This window comes from Cucumis melo, chromosome 6 (genome assembly GCF_025177605.1).
Source record: "Cucumis melo cultivar AY chromosome 6, USDA_Cmelo_AY_1.0, whole genome shotgun sequence".
Lineage (NCBI taxonomy): Eukaryota > Viridiplantae > Streptophyta > Magnoliopsida > Cucurbitales > Cucurbitaceae > Cucumis > Cucumis melo.
This window is the reverse complement of record NC_066862.1, coordinates 2,785,483-2,804,198: the sequence shown is the minus strand read 5'-3', so window position 1 is coordinate 2,804,198 and position 18,716 is coordinate 2,785,483. Positions and strand designations below refer to the sequence as shown.

The following is an 18,716-nucleotide window of genomic DNA, read 5'->3' as shown; positions in this document are numbered from 1 at the left end:
ATAATAGTTTGTGTTCGTATATAAATTATTTTAGTTTGAGTTATAATAATTTCTGTTTGTGGTATAAATTATTTTAGTTTAATAACAAAATAGTAAACATTGTAATAAATAATAAACAATGGATGACAAATAGTGAAAACGGTACCGAGTGAAAGTTTTGAAATAATGTTTATTATGACTAAATTGAAGGTTTAAAAACAATATTTAACAAGAGGTGGTTGTTATATTACTGCATAATCCTAACCCTGAATAAATTCCATCTGTTGTTTGGAATGACTCATATTTTTTTATTTTTACGATCATTTTCACCCTAAGACACTTTTATATGCACGTTTTTTTTGTTTGTTATATACTAAAAAACATTTTTACTAATTTCAAATTACTGTAAAATAGTTTTTGGGGCGGTAGTGACAACTAGAGTTGGCCAAATCGATCACAAGAATTGATTAGAAGCCATAGCCACAGCTTAGCATAAAGAGATTAACCATTAAAGATCGATAAAATTCGTTTAAAAAAATTGGTTTCGAAGTGTTTTAGAGTAAACTAGCTTTTTTTATAAAACTACTTTTGTTCTAAATTTAATTTAAAATGGTAGCTAAAGGTATGCACATGCTTTTATCTTTTAAATTAATGATTAGTGACGAGATATGTATATATATATTTGTTTTATTTTTAAACAAAGAAAAGTAACGATGAAAATCAGCTCCAAATTGCAAAAGAAAGTGGGCCGCCCGACCCGCACCAAACGATCCGACCCGGTTGGAGCGGTTCCCGCCATAAATCTATGAAGATTATAATTCCCAGTCCACCTCCCGCCGTTGTCAAAGACGAGAGCTCATTTGCCAGTCACCGGAGAGGCGAATTGATCATTGTTGTCGAAGAACGGCTAAATGGATATGGACATTCCTCTTCCCGACGAGCTCGAACTTCTTGAATCAGACTTTCATCTCTATGAAGATTATTTGGAACCTGAAATGTACGAAATCGAAGAGGACGAAGAAAAGCGGGAAAAAGAGTCATCAGACAGTCCAATTCTGCAATCGAACTCGCCCGATTTCTCCAGTGCTGCACTAAATTCGGTCACCGAATCTTCTTCAGCGAATGGGCTCAAGCGACTGAGATCGGACGATGCTGATGTACCGGTGGATTCGGTTTTGGACGACGTGGAGCCTTCAGGAGGGAAGAGAAGCAGGACTGACAAGCCAGTAGTGGAGAACGAGGAGGATTGGCTTCGATATTTACCGCCTACCGAAAATAATTCTATGGTGGAAGAAGAAACGAGTTTGGCAGTGGAGGAAAATACTGTTTTTAGGGTTGTTTCGGAAATAGATGGCGATTTTATTTCGATAACGGCACCAGATAGCGATGAGAGAGTTTATGCAAAGTTGAGTCGATTTGGGGACAAGGAAGGATCGAAGAAATTGGACTTGAAAGAGCGTCATGGAGGTAGCAATATATATTTTTTGGTAGTTTTGAGTGTTTTAGTCACATTCGGGGTTGAAATGGTTAATTTGTTCATCATTTTGCCAATTTATCTAAATCTGCTTTCCAGGTATTATGCAAGAAAATATCAATGTTTTACTGGAAAGAGCGGAAAAGGAGGCTTTGACCAAGGTATGCAAAGTTATAGATTTTGTGCTCACTCAAGATACCAAAAATAACTATCGTATAATCATTTATCAGCAACCCCACGGTTTTTTAGGTGAAAGTACTGTACAAGTGATCATGAGAGTTCGTAAGTTGAATTAAGTTGCTCAACAGTAATTTAACAATTCAATCGGTCAATTTCTCCCTTGTATCAGTTTAGATTTTATTGTGAGAATTTGAAACTGTGAAAAAGGTTGTTGAAGTCTTACAAGTTGTACCCATATGATTCATATTCCCCCCACCCACCAATAACAGATACACTTTCTTCCAATATTTTTTTACCACATTTGATGAGGAGAGAATTAGGATAATTAGTATATTTTAGTTAATATTTAGATTAATTAGTGTTCCTAATTCTCTCCTCATCAACATTTTCTCTACTTATCTTAATTAGTGTCTGACGAGTCACTCTATGAATTATAGACGTTGGAGGCTAGTTATGATACTCAGCTTGATGCAATGCTCCCTCAAGAACCAGTGGTGCATGAGCGACTTTGGGTGGACAAATATGCTCCAAGTTCTTTTACAGAGCTTCTCAGTGACGAACAAACAAATCGCGAGGCATGTATTTTATGTTATCACGTCTATGAGCATTTGAATTATTGTTTCTCTGTTGCAGAAATCTATTAGAAATTTAATCGCGTTGAATATTTTTTTCTTTGGTTTCAAATTATATCTTTATAAATGGTCTCGTATGCAGGTTCTTCTATGGCTAAAACAATGGGATTCATGTGTTTTTGGTTCTGAAATCAGGACTACATCAGACGAAGTTTTATCTTCTTTAAGGCGACACTCTTCCATGGCTCAGCATCATAAGCTCTCTAGCTTGAGTTCTACTAGGAAGAATAAGTTTCCAGGATGGAAAGCTGGTAATTTTCGAGATTCTACTTTTTCAGATAATCAAAAAGTTACTACAGAAGGCATTCAGGATAAATGGAGCAAGAAAAGTAGACTTCCAAGTCCACCAGAACACAAGGTATCAACATTATAAATAAAATTGATGATTGAAACGTTGTTGAAAATCATACTGTATGTTTCGGTTTTGACTTCTGAAGGTTGGATTATTCTACCAGAATAAGTTAGTGTCCTTCAACTGTGCTTTGATTTGAAGTTATTTCTTGATGACATTTAAGAAGCCCTATTAGAGGTGTTCTCGCTAAGTAGTAGCTTTCATAAAACAGAAACCAAAAAGGAAGATGTACTTGTTTCGAGCTTTATTGGTCGATGGCCATATCTCTGAGTTGTTGCAAGCTTTAGTATCTTACCATCTTAATATTCTTCTTCTTCCATTTCCCCCTTTTTACTCTCTCTCTCTCCTTTTTTTTATTTTTTTATTTTTATAACCTGTTTCAGCGCTGCTTGTCTCTCTGCCTCCCTTTTCTTTTCCGGTTCAATGGGACACTTGGCACGTCTAAGCACATTAAAGTATGCAGCCACTTCTAGTGGTGTAATAGGGAAACTTGATTCACCAACAAGTAACAAGTAGCTCTGATAAACCCGGTGGCACTTCCCAATATGCAATTATTTCCTTATTTTCTTCATTAATTTGTTTATTTAACTGGGTTAGTTGGTTGCATAAAGTTGAAAAGCTTATTTTTGTAGTTTACTCCTTCAATTTCCTTGTTTGTTAAATATCTCGAATCGTAATTTTATCTTCCTGTACAATCTAAGGATTTAATGAACAATTGTTATTATTGGCTCATCCCTACCTCACACTTTTAAGTGATGAATTATACTGCATTTTTCTTGAGTTATAATTAGAGAAAATAATCTTGTTATTACTGCAGATTCTTTTACTCTGTGGTCCACCAGGACTTGGCAAAACTACACTTGCTCACGTGGCTGCCAAACATTGTGGCTATCATGTCGTGGAGGTTTGTTGTTGTTTTTCATGCAGAAAAAGGCAATTAAGTTTTTTTCATAAGTCAGCATATATTTTTGGTCTTTGTTTGTTAATATTTTATTAGCCTAAAGCTATTACTTTTCAGTTTCATACATACAAATGCAACATCTTATTAGTTGAGGCCGCCCAAGGGTTAACTTGTTGATGTATATGTCAGTATTTGATACTCTATATCTTTCACATGCCATGCTATCATCATCAGAAAGAGATGTGAACTGATTCACATACTTTCTTTTTTCCGTTTGGGTTAAATGTTATTGGGTTATCTTATCTTATTTGTAAGCTTTTCCATGATATCATATTTGTATATTTGATGTTCAATACTTCACCTTGAATTTCTCATAAAACTTCTGCTAGTTTTAACTAGGTCCTAACTTTTTATGCAGGTCAATGCTAGTGATGATCGGTCGTCATCAACAATTGAATCTAAAATTCTTGATGCCATTCAGATGAATTCTGTATTAGGAGATGCCAGGCCTAATTGTCTGGTTGGTTTTTACATATTGAACGCCTAAATTTGTAAAGTGAAAATAAGGAAAGAGATGCTGTTTAGTGCTTTTCTTTTAGAAGTTGCTAATAACCAATTCAACTGACGCAGGTAATTGATGAAATTGATGGAGCGCTAGGTGATGGCAAGGGTGCAGTGGATGTCATTCTAAAGATGGTAAGTATATTTTGTATTGTTTCCCTGGGATAGTTTATTAAAGTTTTCTATAAATGAGATCTTATGACTTATCTTGCTTAAACAGATAAGAAAACATAGGTTTTTTTTCTTCTTATTGTTGTGGAGGAAGGTTCTAGTGGCATGAACGTCAATAAATTTAATCAAACATTTTTTTTAGCTTGGCTTCTTCTCCCTCCCATCTTCAAGGGTTGTAAAGAACTGTCTATGTAGAGGACCTCTCCTAAAAAGGAATTAGGCATGTGGAAGTGGAGCTACCACCAATTTTTGGGACGATGTATGGATTGGTAAAACCCTCTCCAAGGATTTATGTCCTTATAAATTTAAATTTCCTTGTAACATTTGGAAGAGAGACAAGAGACTTTGGTAGCATCGGCTTGGGCTGGGCCTTCCTACCTTTTTATTGCAATGTTCTATCCATGTAACTGTATCTTGTAAAAATTTATTCTGTAAAATTGTTGAGAATGAAACATCTGTTTGGTTATGGCGAGACAATTTTTAAAAATAAAATGATTTATTTATTTATCATTACTATTATTTCTTAATATTAGACTATATATATGCTATATTTCTTTTGGTAATTAATTAGTTTCTAGGAGACTGATCACGAGTTTCCTTTTCTATTTTTATCACCCAACTGTAGTTTTATATCTAAATTGTACTCTTAATTGTATGAATAATATGACAAATTATTTTCTCTAATATTGTTTGATATCAAAGGTAGGTTGCTAAAATAAATTTGAACCTAAAATGCTTGAAAATTAGAGCTTCTTTTCTCAATCCTATTTGCTGAGCATGGAAATTTTGTGTGCTAACCTAACCATGCAATGATTTGTACTTACAATTATAAAGGTACTGATTTTTTCACACGTCATTTTGAATGACATAATATTCTTATACATTATCATTATGTGTTTTTTACAGGTCTCTGCGGACAAAAAGGCTGAGAGGGAAAATGGTTCTAAAGACCAGCCAGGGAAAAGATCCTCCAAGAAAGGGCAAAGAAGTGTTTCTTTGATAAGACCTGTGAGGCAAAGTTGTTATTTCTACTGCCCCTTCCCTCCACTTAACCATGTAACTCTGTTTAATCATACTTAAATATACAGGTGATATGTATATGTAATGACCTATATGCACCCGCGTTGAGATCATTGCGTCTGGTGGCAAAGTAAGTCCTTCAAATGTAACTTTAGAACATTAAAAGGTATCAATATTGCTTATAGATAATATTTATACTAAATTATTATCTTCACCACCTTGGCATAAATTGATCATGGAATGTATTGTTTATGTTAGGATCCAAGGTAGTATGGGATGCCTTTGTTTCACACTGCTTAGAATGGGATGATCAGTGTGGTACTTAAGTGGCTTGGACTCTCCCACCCCAATAGCTAGCTTTTGGGGTGTGGTTCTCCATGGTGTTTAAGTACTTAACAATGGTATCAAAGTCGGTTGTCGATGTTGTAGAGTTCTGACCGGATGTGGCCTAGTAAAAGGTTGCTAGGATGTCGGCTTTCCGGAGATGGGGTATTGTTAGGAATCAAGGTAGTATGGGATGCCTTTTTCCCACATTGGTTAGAATGGAATGACCAATGTGGTACTTAGTCGTTTGACTCTCCCACCCCATTGACTAACTTTTGGGGTGTGGTTTTCCAAAGCGCTTAAGTACCTGACAATTTATTTTTTGGATTGTTGATGATAGAGGATGCACTAAGGGATAAAGGGCACTATATTTATGTGATTATGAATTATATCTCAGAGTAGTTTTTATTTGTTGGATTTAGAAGTTGCCATTTTGATGTCTTGTCTTTGTATGTACTGTTCAAATTTATAGGTACTCGTGTTTGAGAAATTTGGACTTTTAGCTTTTCTGTTCATGCATGCTTGAATTAGTGAGCCTGAAGTATCCATCAGTTTATTTCTTTTACTACCATATCTAGAGAAAAAGGCTGTTATTTATGGCCAGAGTAGCAATTAGTAATTCTTACAAATTAGGTTTAAGCTCTTATGATTTGGTAATTGAAACTTTCCTATTAAAGAAAGGAGGGGAAGAATAGAATTCATAGCCTTTATGTGATTGCTAATTGTTCTTTTACTTTTATTTGTTTTTTTTAATTCTTTCTATTTGTACTCTATACGTTTTAACAACTATATGTATGCATTATCCGCTCCCATATTTCAGGGTTCATGTATTTGTTCAGCCAACCATCAGTCGTATAGTGAGCAGGTAAAAATTCACTCATTACTGTTAGATGTGATTCTCTAATAATAATAAAGAACTTTTGGATTAAAATATCTAAACAATCTTAATTTTTGAAAATTTGTTATTATGATTTATCTTTTTGTTCATTCATTAAATTTTGTTATTTTAGACTCAAGTACATATGTAACCAAGAGGGAATGAGATCAAGTTCTGCAGCTCTTTCAGCACTTGCACAGTTTACAGGTGAAATCTATTTTGTTTTTAGTCTGCATGCATTTGTACCGTGCATCTATTTCCTGCTTCCACTGGCATTACAATTTTTTGCATTAAAGAACTAAATCAGTATTCCAACCATTGTATTAATCTTTAATGATCTTTGTTACTATACAGAATGTGACATTCGGTCTTGTCTGAACACCCTTCAGTTTCTCTACAAGAAGAGAGAAACCCTTTCCGCAGTAAGATATTTGCATTTCATCTTCATTATGGATTGTTCTTTTTAGCCCTTAATACAGCAAGGCTTTTTATATTATTCTCCTCTATGGATTGTTTTTTCTTATGGGGCAAGGTTGAGTCTGATATTTTCAGTTTCAGTTGCAGTTCTTTTCATGGTTAAGTTGAAAATTATGAATAGAGGTACAACTTGTTCCTGTGGACCAGCCTATATATTGTGAACATTTTTCCTTGTGCTGTTTCAGCATAAATGATAAAGTCAGACAGTGAGAAAGGATTGAAGTAATTTTTCTTTTTTGCAAAATTAAAGAAAACATTCATCCAACTTCTGCTCTATGTTAAAACGGAAAGACAATGTACCAGTAAAGAGTGTTGTACATGCCTTAAAGTTGATCTTCATCTAGGTGTCTCATGTTAAACGAGACGAACTATTGTTCTTTACTCGTGATCAAATCTATAAAGCTTCAGTCAATTGATTCTCTTCTATATACATGGTAGTCAATAAGGTTTTTTGACTCCGTAAAAAGTTGAAAGTTGAGCTTGCAGTGGACCAGTGGTAATTCTATAATATTGTTTTCCTTTAAATGTCTTAATATGCCTTTATCAGCAATCAAATCTAAAAGGCTTCACTAAGTTGGTCCTATAAACATGCTGGTTAATAAAGTTCTTTTGCTGGGTAAAGCGTTTGAACCTTATGAACTTCTGATCAATAGGAGGAGGTTGGTTCTCAAGTGGTTGGACAAAAGGATATGTCTAGAAGTGTCTTTGACATTTGGAAAGAGGTAATGGCCATCAATGATTCCATGTTATGTTTTGGGCAATGAATACTTTAATTTCATTTTCACTATATCTGTCTTTGACCGTATTTATCTTGGTTAGATTTTTCATACAAGAAAATTGAAGCTTCAAAGTAGATCAGATAGTAAATCCAGGAACGCATGTGACAAAATTGAATATTTGTACTCACTTTTATCATATCGGTGAGTATTGAGATTATTTCATCCTGTGTTTTTGATATCATGTTTAGAACATGCTGTAGTTTTTTGTCCTTGAATTTGCAGTGGTGATTATGAGTTGATTTTGGATGGGATTCATGAAAATATTCTGCAGCTTAATTATCATGATCCAGTGATGCAGAAGACTGTAAGTTAAAGAAATTCTTTATATTTTTTTAAAAAGTTCTTTCTGATTTTATGCAACAACCAATATGATTTCTGAAAATATGAAATGATATTTGAACTTTGAAGGTCAAATGCCTTGAAATGCTTGGAGTTTCAGATCTTATGAACCAGTATATCATGCAGACACATCAAATGATCCTTAATGGTGAAAAGCTTTTAGCATCTGTCAAGTTTCTTTTAATTTATAATGCAACTGCAAAGTTTTGGCCATTTAAATTATTTATCCTACATTCTAACCCTCTCTTTCTCTCTATATATATGTAAATCATTATAGTTTATCAGCCTTCTTCTATAATTACCATACATCGGTTGGTGGCTCAAGTTCAAAGACCAAATATTGAATGGCCTAAATCTTATCAAAGGTATCTTCGAGTCTACTCAATAATGATAAAAATGTCGGACACTTTGGCGTTATAAATTGGTGATTTACTTCTTGTGCTACCAGATGTCGGGCACTGGTATTGGAAAAGATGGAAAATTTGAGGTCTTGGCATTGCAGAGTTCCTCCACTTATTTCAAGGCATATAAACTCTAAGACATTTGTGGAAGACTTGGTTTCACCTTTATTGCATATTATATCACCTCGAACTCTTAAACCGGTAATTGCTGACTTCTATTTTGGTCTTTGCATTCTATATTTTTTTTTGCCAAACTATATATTTTTTCTTTTTCTCAAAATTGACTGACATTTTATTTCTCTTTTTGATGTTTTTGCTTATCATGTCTCCAGAAAGTAGAGAATTTGTGAGAGTAGTATGAAGATAATGAAGTGGGGGATTAAAATGCAATTGCTTTTTATCAAATTGTGTGTAAAGACAAGATTTATTACCAACTTCCATAACCCTTGCCCCAAACATAAATAGGATTTGAATCCCACCAATCAAAATGCTTTCCCCAAACATCTCCATGAGTGCTGTAACCACATAGTTCAAATTTGAAAGGGCGAGGGTGAATTTAGCCTTATTTGATTACAAACTACAATCGTGACTGCTTTTCGGAAACATGGAAGAAGAGGATTGAAAAATGCTAAAAAGAAGAGGGACCTGAGGGAGTTTTGGAACTATATTCACTTGTGTGACATCATTAGCCGCACTTTATTTACAGTTATTTTTATGTCTCACGATTTACACTTTATTTTCTATTTCTTGTCTAACAAGATATTCCAATGATTTTTTTGTTGACACATTGAAATTTTTTTCCCTTCCTTTTGTGTTGATCTCTGTAGCCTTTACCAGGATTCTTATATTTGTTATCCTTGAAGTGGTTTTCTTGGATATTTATTTATTTACTTTTAAATATTGTTATTATGCATGTTCTTATCGATAAAAATGGTAAATAAAAATTTTATCTCTAACTTTTGCTGATACTTTATGTTCTCGCCTATCTTTATAGAGGGCAATGCACCTACTGTCGGAAAAAGAGAAGGATGATTTCACTCAGTTAGTTAATGTCATGGTGTCTTATGCTATCTCGTACAAGCAAATAAAAACAGATCCTCATTCCAATAGCTCCAGACATGAAGCAACATTAGATGGTTCAGTTCTTGCTTTAGATCCCCCCATAGATGGATTTGTTTGCTTTAAGGTCCGAGTTATTGTCATACTCTTGGTGGCTTATTTTCTTTTTACTTTACCGTTGTTGGTCTAAGTTTTTTATTTTCTCAATCATTCAGGAATATGAAAGCTGCCATAACGTACTTGCATTAGCTATGAAGCAATTATTGGTTCATGAGGTGAGATAAACTATTCTACGTATAATTGTTTACTGAAATTCTTTACATCCTTTACTTTCCCTCTTGCATTTGCAAACTTGATCGAAATGTTCAAAATTGTATATAAATAAATTTTTATTTGTTTCTTCTTGGTAGTCCTCCCTTGTATATTCACAATTTGACTGGGATAAGCTTCTTTGAATCACCATTTGGCGTCATAAATTTCTGTAAAATTAGGACTGGGTGGTTATTTTTACCAGCTAGTATAACTGAGCATTTTTTTAGAATTTTCTTTAGAAGTGTTCGCCATAAAACTTTGTACCTAGTATAGCGATTAGCCTTTTGAGACTGATTGATTGACTTATCTATTGTATGCATAGGTTGAGAATAAAAAAATCTTGCAAGGGAGCAATGCAAAATTGGAGCCTCTATCAGATGCCAAGAAGGTAAACCACGAAGGCTCCAGGGACAAATCTTCAAAAGGTGCACTCAGGAAAACGGACTGCGTAGCTTTATCGGCTAAAAACAACACAGAAGCTCAAAAATCACATTCAGCGCAGCACCATCCTAGTACCTCAACTTCAGCTTCCGATGGGAACTCTGCTCCAGGTGTTAATCTAAAGTCCTCCGGAGTCCGGAAAAACCCCTCCTTGGGTTCCTCAAGTTTTTTTGATAGGTATATAATGTTTTCTTGAAATCTAGAATAGAGAACTTGATCCGTGCTTTATAACTTTCTATTTCTTTTTTATTTTCTGGCAAGATTATCTTTGATAAAGAAAGCGACAGTAAATTCTCTTCTAATTGTTTGTAATATGGTGGTTTATGCTTTATATTCAATTTTGATTAAGCATTCATTTTTTGGTATTGATAACAGAAACTCTGCTTAGTCATTTTTTCTATTTCTTGATGAAAGAAAGCAATCTTGATGTAGAAGCTGAAATCGATTTTCCTGCAGTGCTTTTGTAAACTTGTACCTTTTTTTTTTTTGTCCTTATTAAGTAAATTCTGAAGCTTTGTTTTAACTAATGTTACCGTACCAAGTTTTAAATTATTATCATTCATAAGCTTAATGTTTCATAGGAGGACCTTAATCTATATAGTTTTTGAAACCAGGTTCCGAAAACCAGGCAGTAAAGGCTTTCAAACTACCGATTCCATTGACAACAAGGAAATTACGTTGCAAAGAGATCTTCGTCCATTGCTGTTTAAATTTAATGAGGTAACAATTATAGCTTAAATACGATAATATTCCCTCCAAATCTTCTTCTGTGATATCTTGTGCCTTTTATTAGACTTGCTATCTAATTTGATTATCATTCGCCCCTTAATTCCAAATACATATAGAAACTTCAGGTCTTTGTTTGATTTCATGGACATGTTTTTGAGGTCTCAAAGAAATTGAAGCAAAAGTTTTGTGTACCATAAAATTCCTTTTCAAGTTTTGAAAATTAATTTTCTATCTTTAGTTGTTGCGACGTGTTTTTTATTGAAATATCTCATGTGTAGGGTTTTACAAATGCAATAAAGAGACCGGTTCGGGTTCGTGATTTTCTTGTATGATAAACAACTTACTCATCTATCCAGCGGCTATTTTCTGGTAGCAGTGCACGTAAGTTTCCAATTTGTTTATCTTGTATATCAATCATTATATCCTGCTAGGGTCCTAGTCAATTTTACACTACAACTAAAAAAGGGAAAAGAACCATATATATAAGCTTTAATTGTACCATATCCTCTGCTCTTGGCCTCTCACTATTAGCAAGGTTGATAGTTAATATTTGTCTTTTAAATTACATATATATTACATATATATATACATATTTGCATATTCTCTATGAATCTAAATCAGATCCTGTTTGAAAATGAATTTTGACGAACTAGTACTTTTTGGAAGTAGAATAGTTTTTGGAGCGATTTGATTTTTTTTTTCTGGGGAGAGAAAGGCCTAATGATTATAAATTTGGCAATATTACAGATTGTGGGTAAAAACCTAAAATCCATGAGAGAGGAGAGAAGACATTAGTATTGATTCATACTTTTCACTTCTGTATCTCAAGATATCTTTAAGAATTTACATCATAGATCAAAACGTCTATCACTACAACAGCTCCAACTAGACCAATACTAATATACACAATACAATTATACTTTTTGTCCCGAACATAAATCATCACTTCTCTTGCAGTATTACTGGATAATACTAAAGAAAGAGAAGAGAAACAGGTGGAAAATTTAATTACTTGGAAACTTTTGTTATCTTTTGGAGCTAGCTTTGGAGTGAGGAAACCTCGAAAATTAGTAGGGGCGAACCATAAGTATAATGTAAGACGTATGGTTCTCGATATCCCCATTGATTAAAATTAGAAGAAAAAAAATCATACCTGAGGAGTTCCATCAGAGTCAGGTGGGCTGATAGATATCCATAGCAAAGAGACAGTGATCGAAAGCAGCCCTGACCACACATAGACAATAGTTGGGAGCCTTCCTCTTCTGCCCATCAGCCCTTTGGCAAATGGGTACATATGAGCCAACACCCAAAAGCTAAAGAATAAACCTCCAGCCAGCTTACTCCATTGTGGTATCACACTGTACACAGTCCTTGAGAATCCAATTACTACTGCAATAATGTTAACAATCATGATCGTTAGTGGCATTATGAACAGACTCGTCCATTTGACTAAGTATAGATCAGCATAAATGTCATCTTCGTCTTCCCCGGCCGATTTGGATGTAAGGGTGAAGGAGATTTCGATCCCAGCTATGACTTTGAGAAGTCCCTGAATGACTGCAGCAAGATGGGCACTGGTTCCACCAATGACCCAAAACTGCTCATTTCTCCACCATTCTTCTAAGGCAATGCCTGACCATTTTACTTCAAGGAGAGATAGAAGGCAAAGGCAAACGGTGATGATGAGAAGATAGATAAGGAAGGCAACGTTTAAGCCTTGCACTATGAAGTGTCCTGAGAAGAGGGAAAGTGCTGGGAGAAAGCAGTATACGACCAAGAAAATGGAAGTGAATGGGTAAATTCCAACATTTAGATAGGCCACACGTTGAAGGAATTTGAGGCGTTTGCTTCCAAGAAAAGCATTGTTTTTGGAGAAGAAGATTTCGACTGAACCAGTGGCCCACCGAAGCACTTGGTGAAGACGATCTGTGAGATTGATTGGTGCTGTGCCACGAAAGGCGTCACGCTTGGTGATACAATAAACTGACCGCCACCCACGATTGTGCATCCTATATCCAGTTACCACATCTTCTGTCACAGACCCATAAATCCATCCAATTCTCTCTCCCCATTCAGTCTTGTCTTCATACCTGCACTCAAAAAAAAAAAAGGATATATAACTTTCATCTTCAACTAGAATGAGAATAATGTTAATCTTAGAGGTTAAATTACTAGTTTGAAAGTTGCGTTAAGGAGTATAATTGGTGTTCCATAAGTTTTCCAAATTTCAATGAGTATAATAGGTTCTTGAGCGTTGAAGAATGTTTAAAAGGTCGTTAGTAGTTCAGAAATTTATGAAATGCTTTATAAATTTTGGAAAGTTAATATAAACAATATTGAAAGTTTAGACACTTTGAATTAGAGAATTGAATAGACATGGTTAGAAACTACTATCAAACTCAGAAGCTTACCAACATGAGATGACAGCAACAGCCTCAGCGACAGTTTGGGCATCAAGTGGTGGACGAGGCATGAGTAGGGCACCAGGGGGCCGACCATTCTTGACAGAGATATGATCAGCAAGCGGACGACCTTGGAACTCTGCCACAGGGATCGAGTCTGTAAAAATGGTAGAGCTTCCAAATTTCTTTGGGAGGTCCAAGTCAGGGTGTGAAGTCAAAGGTTGAGAGTCAGAATCATCTTCCTCAGATTGTGGTTGGTAATTAGTTCTGGCTACAGACTTGACTTGGCCAAACATGCCTGTGTATTCATTTGCTCTTGGTGGGTTGAACCCATACAATGCGTATCGCCTAAACATGCAGCCAGTTCCCACGTAGACCGGGCCTTGAAGACCATCCAATGCCCTCATATTACCTAAAACAAATGTTGAAAAGCTTTTAATCAAGTAGGGAAATATGCAACACAACTAGATAGGAAATTTAATGTCGTTGGGATTGCTTTCTAAGTGTTTAAAAACACTTTTTAAACATTTAGAGGATATTTGGCATGCAGGTTTGGAATAAAGACTATGAAAATCAAGAGATTGGGGACGTATTTGATGGGACTGAACGTCAAAGTTCCTTGTTAAAATGAAACTACCTAAATACACCATCAGACATGTAACTAAAGTTCTATTTTAAAATGCTTTTATTGTACTCATACATATTTTTAACTTCCTTTGCAATCAAAATCATTCTTTGCTAAAAAATCATAAGCAGATTTTAAAGAGTTCGTGAACCAAATAAATACAAACTTCAAAATTTGGAGACTAAACTTGTAGTTTAATAGTTGTTTTGAATTTATTGAAGGCAAGGTTATGACGTAAGTATAGAATAATTACCATCAAAGAAGACAGTGTTGTGGTTGGCATAGCGATCTGAAGGATCAATTCCTTCAAATCTCTGAGGGAATTGAATGTAGCAAATCCTGTCTCCACCTCTATCCATCATGAAACACATTCCTTCCCTAATAGCTTGACAATTGTAGAGATAATGGTCACAGTCCAAATTGAGAATGAAAGGGCCATTTGATAGAACTGCTGAGGCTCGAACCATGGCGTTCATGGCTCCAGCCTTCTTGTTGTGGTCATAGCCAGGCCGCTTCTCACGTGATACGTATGCAAACATTGGAATTCTAATGTCAACTCCGGTGAAGTCCAACTTGTTTTCATCTGGATGCCCCATCACTGGGTCGTTTTCTGGTACCTTTGTCATTACCTATGTCCATTTTTAAGAGTTAGAAAAAAGTTTTAACTATCAATAACAATAATAAAGTTTTTAGATATTATATATATATATATAAATGGAATGTTCATGAAACTGATTTAAATGACTAAACAGATATTTACAAATATTGTAAAATGTCATATAGTCTATCGACAATACACTATACTAATAGATATTAAAAATTTATTATATTTGTAAATGTTTTGATTTATTTTGCTATATTTAAAAACGAGCATTTTAAATACTAAGACCCAACTTAATAATAACTTGTTTTTTTAATTGTGTTTGTTTTTCCCACAATTTCATAGTCACGTGTCTCGTATTTTCTACGTAAACATTTGAATATTTACCTAAATTGAAAACAAAAACAAGTTTTTTTTTTTTTAAAAAAACTACTTTCTATAGCTTTCAATTTTTAAATACATTTTGAGAATAATCCTATAATGTATAAGCAAGTCATAGAAAGTATTAGGTAGAAGCGGTTGTTAATAGCTTCATTTTCAAAAATAAAATGGTTTAAATGATTTTTTTTTTTTTTTTTTGTTAAGAATTTAAATATGTTGGTAAAAAGTTACACCAAAATAATTGTGACCATGTAAAAGTAATTTTCAAAAACAAAAACTAAAGTCAATCAAATGTGAAGTAAAATTTAGTGGTCATCAATAGAATGACTCAACCACCAAAAAAAAAAAAAAACAATCCAATGTTTAAATTCTATTCAGATAATTGTATTTTTCAGGTATGTTTAATTTCAATTCTGATTCTGTTTACTTTAGAAAAAATATATATATATAATATTTAAACTTCAAAAAATAGACCAAAAGAATAAGATAACAAATTAAACATATGGAACCTGCAAAATGCCGGCGTGGTCACCCTTGGAATGGTCAGCGGTTGAGTTAAGCCAAGTTCCAGGCCAGTGGGTACCGTCGGCCATCCACGTTGCCTTAAGGACCTTGACCGCCTCAGCCGGAGTGTCGCCGCCGTTCTTATCTCGAGCTAGTTTCTTCTCCTTGTCTTCCTCTCTTTTGTTGTGCATTTCACTCCTCTTCCTTATGGCATCCGGCAGCCCGTTGATCCTGACCTTGAACTCGTCGTACTCCCTCTTTATCCACCGCCGGTCCTTCACAAAATCCGGCCGCTTCTTGTTCTTCGTCGGATCCGTTTTTGCGTTGAAGTAACTGTCTGGATTTCTCGGTTCTATGTTGTGCTTCCGGCAGAACGGTACCCATACCTGTATCTCTCATCAAAATATATCAATTTCATAATCATAATTCACACACACAGCTTTTTTCTTTAACTAAGTACTACTAGCGATACTCCTCTCGTTTATTGTGTGCAACATCCTTTTATTCTAAATATTTCAAATTTTAGTATCTTTTGAAACAGAAAACCCTTTAGAATGTTGGATCAAAGCCGACATGTCTAAATGTTGGTTTAGTTCACGCAGTGTCCTAATTAATGTCACTTAATTTTTTAAACCTTATGACAACTTAAGGTAATATTGCAATTTTTAAGAAAACAAGTGTGTTTTTAACTATAGATGCTTAGGAAAGAAAAAAAAAATTAAAACCACACAACCCAGTACTAGAAATGGTTATATTTGTAAATTTGGTGAAAAAATAATTAAATTTTAGTTCATACAAAATTCTTGTAAACAGTATACTTTAAGAATCATTTTTTTGGATTTTATCAATCCATTTCGACTAAATTCTAAAATTTTTATAACTTTCCTCAAGTCCAAACCAATATTAGGTATCAAATTTGTAATTTAAAATAGAAATAATTTCCAATTTTTTAGGGCATCTTTGGTCAAAGTAGGGATGATTGATAGAGAAAATGACATCATGCAAAAGTATTAAAACATTTCATTTCAATATAGGAAATGGCACCTCAGCAAACTTAACAGCCTCCGCCATGGCTTCAAAGGAAAGTATGGCGCCACCGTCATCTGAAATGTAGCAAGAGAGCTTTTCCACAGGGTAATCAGCGGCCAGGATTGAGAGGATGGTGTTGGCCGTGACGAGTGGCGGTTCCTTCTCCGGGTCGGCTGTTGACACAAACACATCGACTCCGGGGAGGTCAGACCGCCCGGTCGGGTTGGTCTGGGAGGCCTTGTCGAACTTTTCTCGAAGCGCGTTGAGGTCAGTGGCTCGATTTATAGGGTTGAGCTTGGGAAGTATATCCAATAACCATGAGAAAGCAAACCATATCTCACAAACAATAGACATTGCCCATAGCCATACTGCATCAGGGTTAGGGTTTCGAATTCGCCATGCAAGGAAGAATGCCAATACTACCATTCGAATAAACACCAGCAGCCTGATTTAAAGGACAATTGGTTTGTTTATTTTGCATTATAAGTGAGAAATGAATTTTAGAAGAAAAATCTATAGCTTCATGAAACAAACATATATTTTTACTATTTTAAGATCAACCACAAACATATCCTTAATAGATTGGATAAACTGATCAATGCAATGTTTGGAGTAACGAGCTTTAGTGTTCTTTTTTGGCCTCAACTCTTTTTTGGTGCAACAATTAATCAAAGGATTAAGAGGATATTTGCAATAATGGGTGAGTTATTATAGTGTAGTTTATTTGGTTTTGGGTTATAATTATTTACCTGTAGGGGCTAAGAACAGCGGGGGGAACTTTGATTTTACGAGTGAGTGGGCGCCATGGCTTGTCCATGAAATCCGCCATACTCATCCCTTCACTAACATACCCATGATCTTGTTCTCCATCCTGCCAATACGCATTTCCGATTCCGTATTTTCCTTTCGATTCAAACAACCAACGATTGTGATCAAAATCCGAAGTTTGGCTTCTCAATAGCATTGATTTATTATTATTATTCGATGATTTCATCACCGACATTCTCCGATCCATCTTCCCCGCATCGCCATCTCCTCCGTTCGCCTCTGAATCTCCTACTCGCCTAACCAACCCTCGAGCCTCCGATCCGAATCGACTCTTAGCCATACCGTCCGATTTCGAATCCGAACCCGTTCCGCCTCCCCCTGGCTGATTATCCGGAGTCGGAGGCATCAATACAGTGTAGTTTATGTAATCGGTTTGGCCAGAGTAATCGCCTGACATGTCTAAATCTTCGTCTCGAGAGAGACTTACGAATCGGCCACTTGAAGTCCGGCGAGAAAATTTCACTGCCTGTGGTGGTCGGCCGGAGGAAGACGGTGAGTTCGAAAGCGTTTTCTTAGGGCTTGAAGTCGCCATTTATATATATGAAAATATATAGGTAATTGTTTGTTCTTCCTGTTTTTTTTGGCTACAGCTAGAAATGCATCATCGGCGTCGAATTGGAAATTGATGTAACAACATGAAAATTTCCATTTCTGAATTGCAAAGAAAGTAAAAACAGCTTGAAAATCGACACTATCGCTAAATGAGGAAAAAGGAATCGAGGACGTCAGATTTTGTGATAGAAATTTGGAAGAAGAAAGAGGACGAGGTTGAATCAGTTTGATAATTATTTGAACGGTGAAGAAGTTTTTTTCCTAATTTTAGCTTCTGCCGTTCTCCCTTTCTTCATGCTTTCTCTCTCTCTCTCTCTCTCTCCCTCCCTATCTCCCTCCCTCCCTATGCCATTTCACAATTTCAATTACTATAGTCATTTTATATATTTATATATTGGTCTTTTTCATTCCTTCATTCATCCATCCATATTAATCTTTAGACTAAAAGAATGTGTTTTAAGTTTTAACTATTAACCTAAAAGTGGACTTGAAACATATATCCTCCCAATAAAGAGATTGAAACATATATTTACTATTGGGCTAATTACAATTATTGATATTACATTGAGTTTACCTATACATATATTAAGTAAGGTTAAGGGAAGAATGGAGATTCCTAAACCTCTTGTTAAATCCTTATGTATGTTAAAAACTCAATATAAATGTATACTCTAATGATAATATATCACGAAAGAAATCTATTACAGTGTCATGAGTAGTAATCTTGCATAATTGAATACATGTATATATGTAAAGTGTTTAAAATATTTTGAGCAGAGTGCATAA

At 35.0% G+C, this 18,716-nt stretch overlaps 2 protein-coding genes across 5 annotated transcripts; one reads left to right on the top strand and one right to left on the bottom strand.

Moving 5' to 3' along the window:
• The first annotated feature begins 802 nt into the window (after nt 1-802).
• On the top strand, nt 803-16,703 carry LOC103483494 (uncharacterized). Of its 4 annotated transcripts, none has more exons than XM_051086011.1 (24): nt 803-1,446; nt 1,553-1,614; nt 2,071-2,208; nt 2,348-2,623; nt 3,435-3,521; nt 3,937-4,038; nt 4,149-4,214; nt 5,157-5,258; nt 5,339-5,400; nt 6,415-6,459; nt 6,605-6,678; nt 6,826-6,893; nt 7,602-7,670; nt 7,768-7,868; nt 7,950-8,031; nt 8,136-8,214; nt 8,344-8,431; nt 8,515-8,668; nt 9,462-9,653; nt 9,742-9,801; nt 10,161-10,456; nt 10,894-10,999; nt 11,287-11,389; nt 16,556-16,703. In XM_051086011.1, the coding sequence occupies exons 1-23, from the start codon at nt 891-893 to the stop codon at nt 11,338-11,340; spliced, it is 2,919 nt and encodes a 972-aa protein (XP_050941968.1). In that variant the 5' UTR covers nt 803-890; the 3' UTR covers nt 11,341-11,389; nt 16,556-16,703. The 4 variants fall into 4 exon arrangements, with proteins under 4 accessions (XP_050941968.1, XP_016899100.1, XP_050941969.1 ...); XM_017043611.2 differs by lacking the exon at nt 16,556-16,703 and adding an exon at nt 13,961-14,085; XM_051086012.1 differs by lacking the exon at nt 16,556-16,703 and adding an exon at nt 13,436-13,584.
• On the bottom strand, nt 11,764-18,174 carry LOC103483495 (cellulose synthase-like protein D1). Its single transcript, XM_008440157.3, has 6 exons — nt 17,300-18,174; nt 16,566-16,995; nt 15,527-15,907; nt 14,289-14,664; nt 13,420-13,822; nt 11,764-13,098 (listed from the first exon to the last, which is right to left on the bottom strand). The coding sequence occupies exons 1-6, from the start codon at nt 17,908-17,910 to the stop codon at nt 12,156-12,158; spliced, it is 3,144 nt and encodes a 1,047-aa protein (XP_008438379.1). The 5' UTR covers nt 17,911-18,174; the 3' UTR covers nt 11,764-12,155.
• Between the last annotated feature and the right edge of the window lie 542 nt (nt 18,175-18,716).

Bases quoted from the DNA above. Each gene is read 5' to 3' on its own strand.
- LOC103483494 (XM_051086011.1), top strand. From the start codon at position 891: ATGGATATGGACATTCCTCTTCCCGACGAGCTCGAACTTCTTGAATCA. The intron at 2,209-2,347 runs GCATGTATTTTA...TCTCGTATGCAG, and splicing joins ACGAACAAACAAATCGCGAG to GTTCTTCTATGGCTAAAACA. The intron at 7,869-7,949 runs GTGAGTATTGAG...TTGAATTTGCAG, and splicing joins TACTCACTTTTATCATATCG to TGGTGATTATGAGTTGATTT.
- LOC103483495 (XM_008440157.3), bottom strand. From the start codon at position 17,910: ATGGCGACTTCAAGCCCTAAGAAAACGCTTTCGAACTCACCGTCTTCC. The intron at 16,996-17,299 runs GTAAATAATTAT...CCTTTAAATCAG, and splicing joins GCTGTTCTTAGCCCCTACAG to GCTGCTGGTGTTTATTCGAA. The intron at 13,823-14,288 runs GTAATTATTCTA...CATTTGTTTTAG, and splicing joins CAACACTGTCTTCTTTGATG to GTAATATGAGGGCATTGGAT.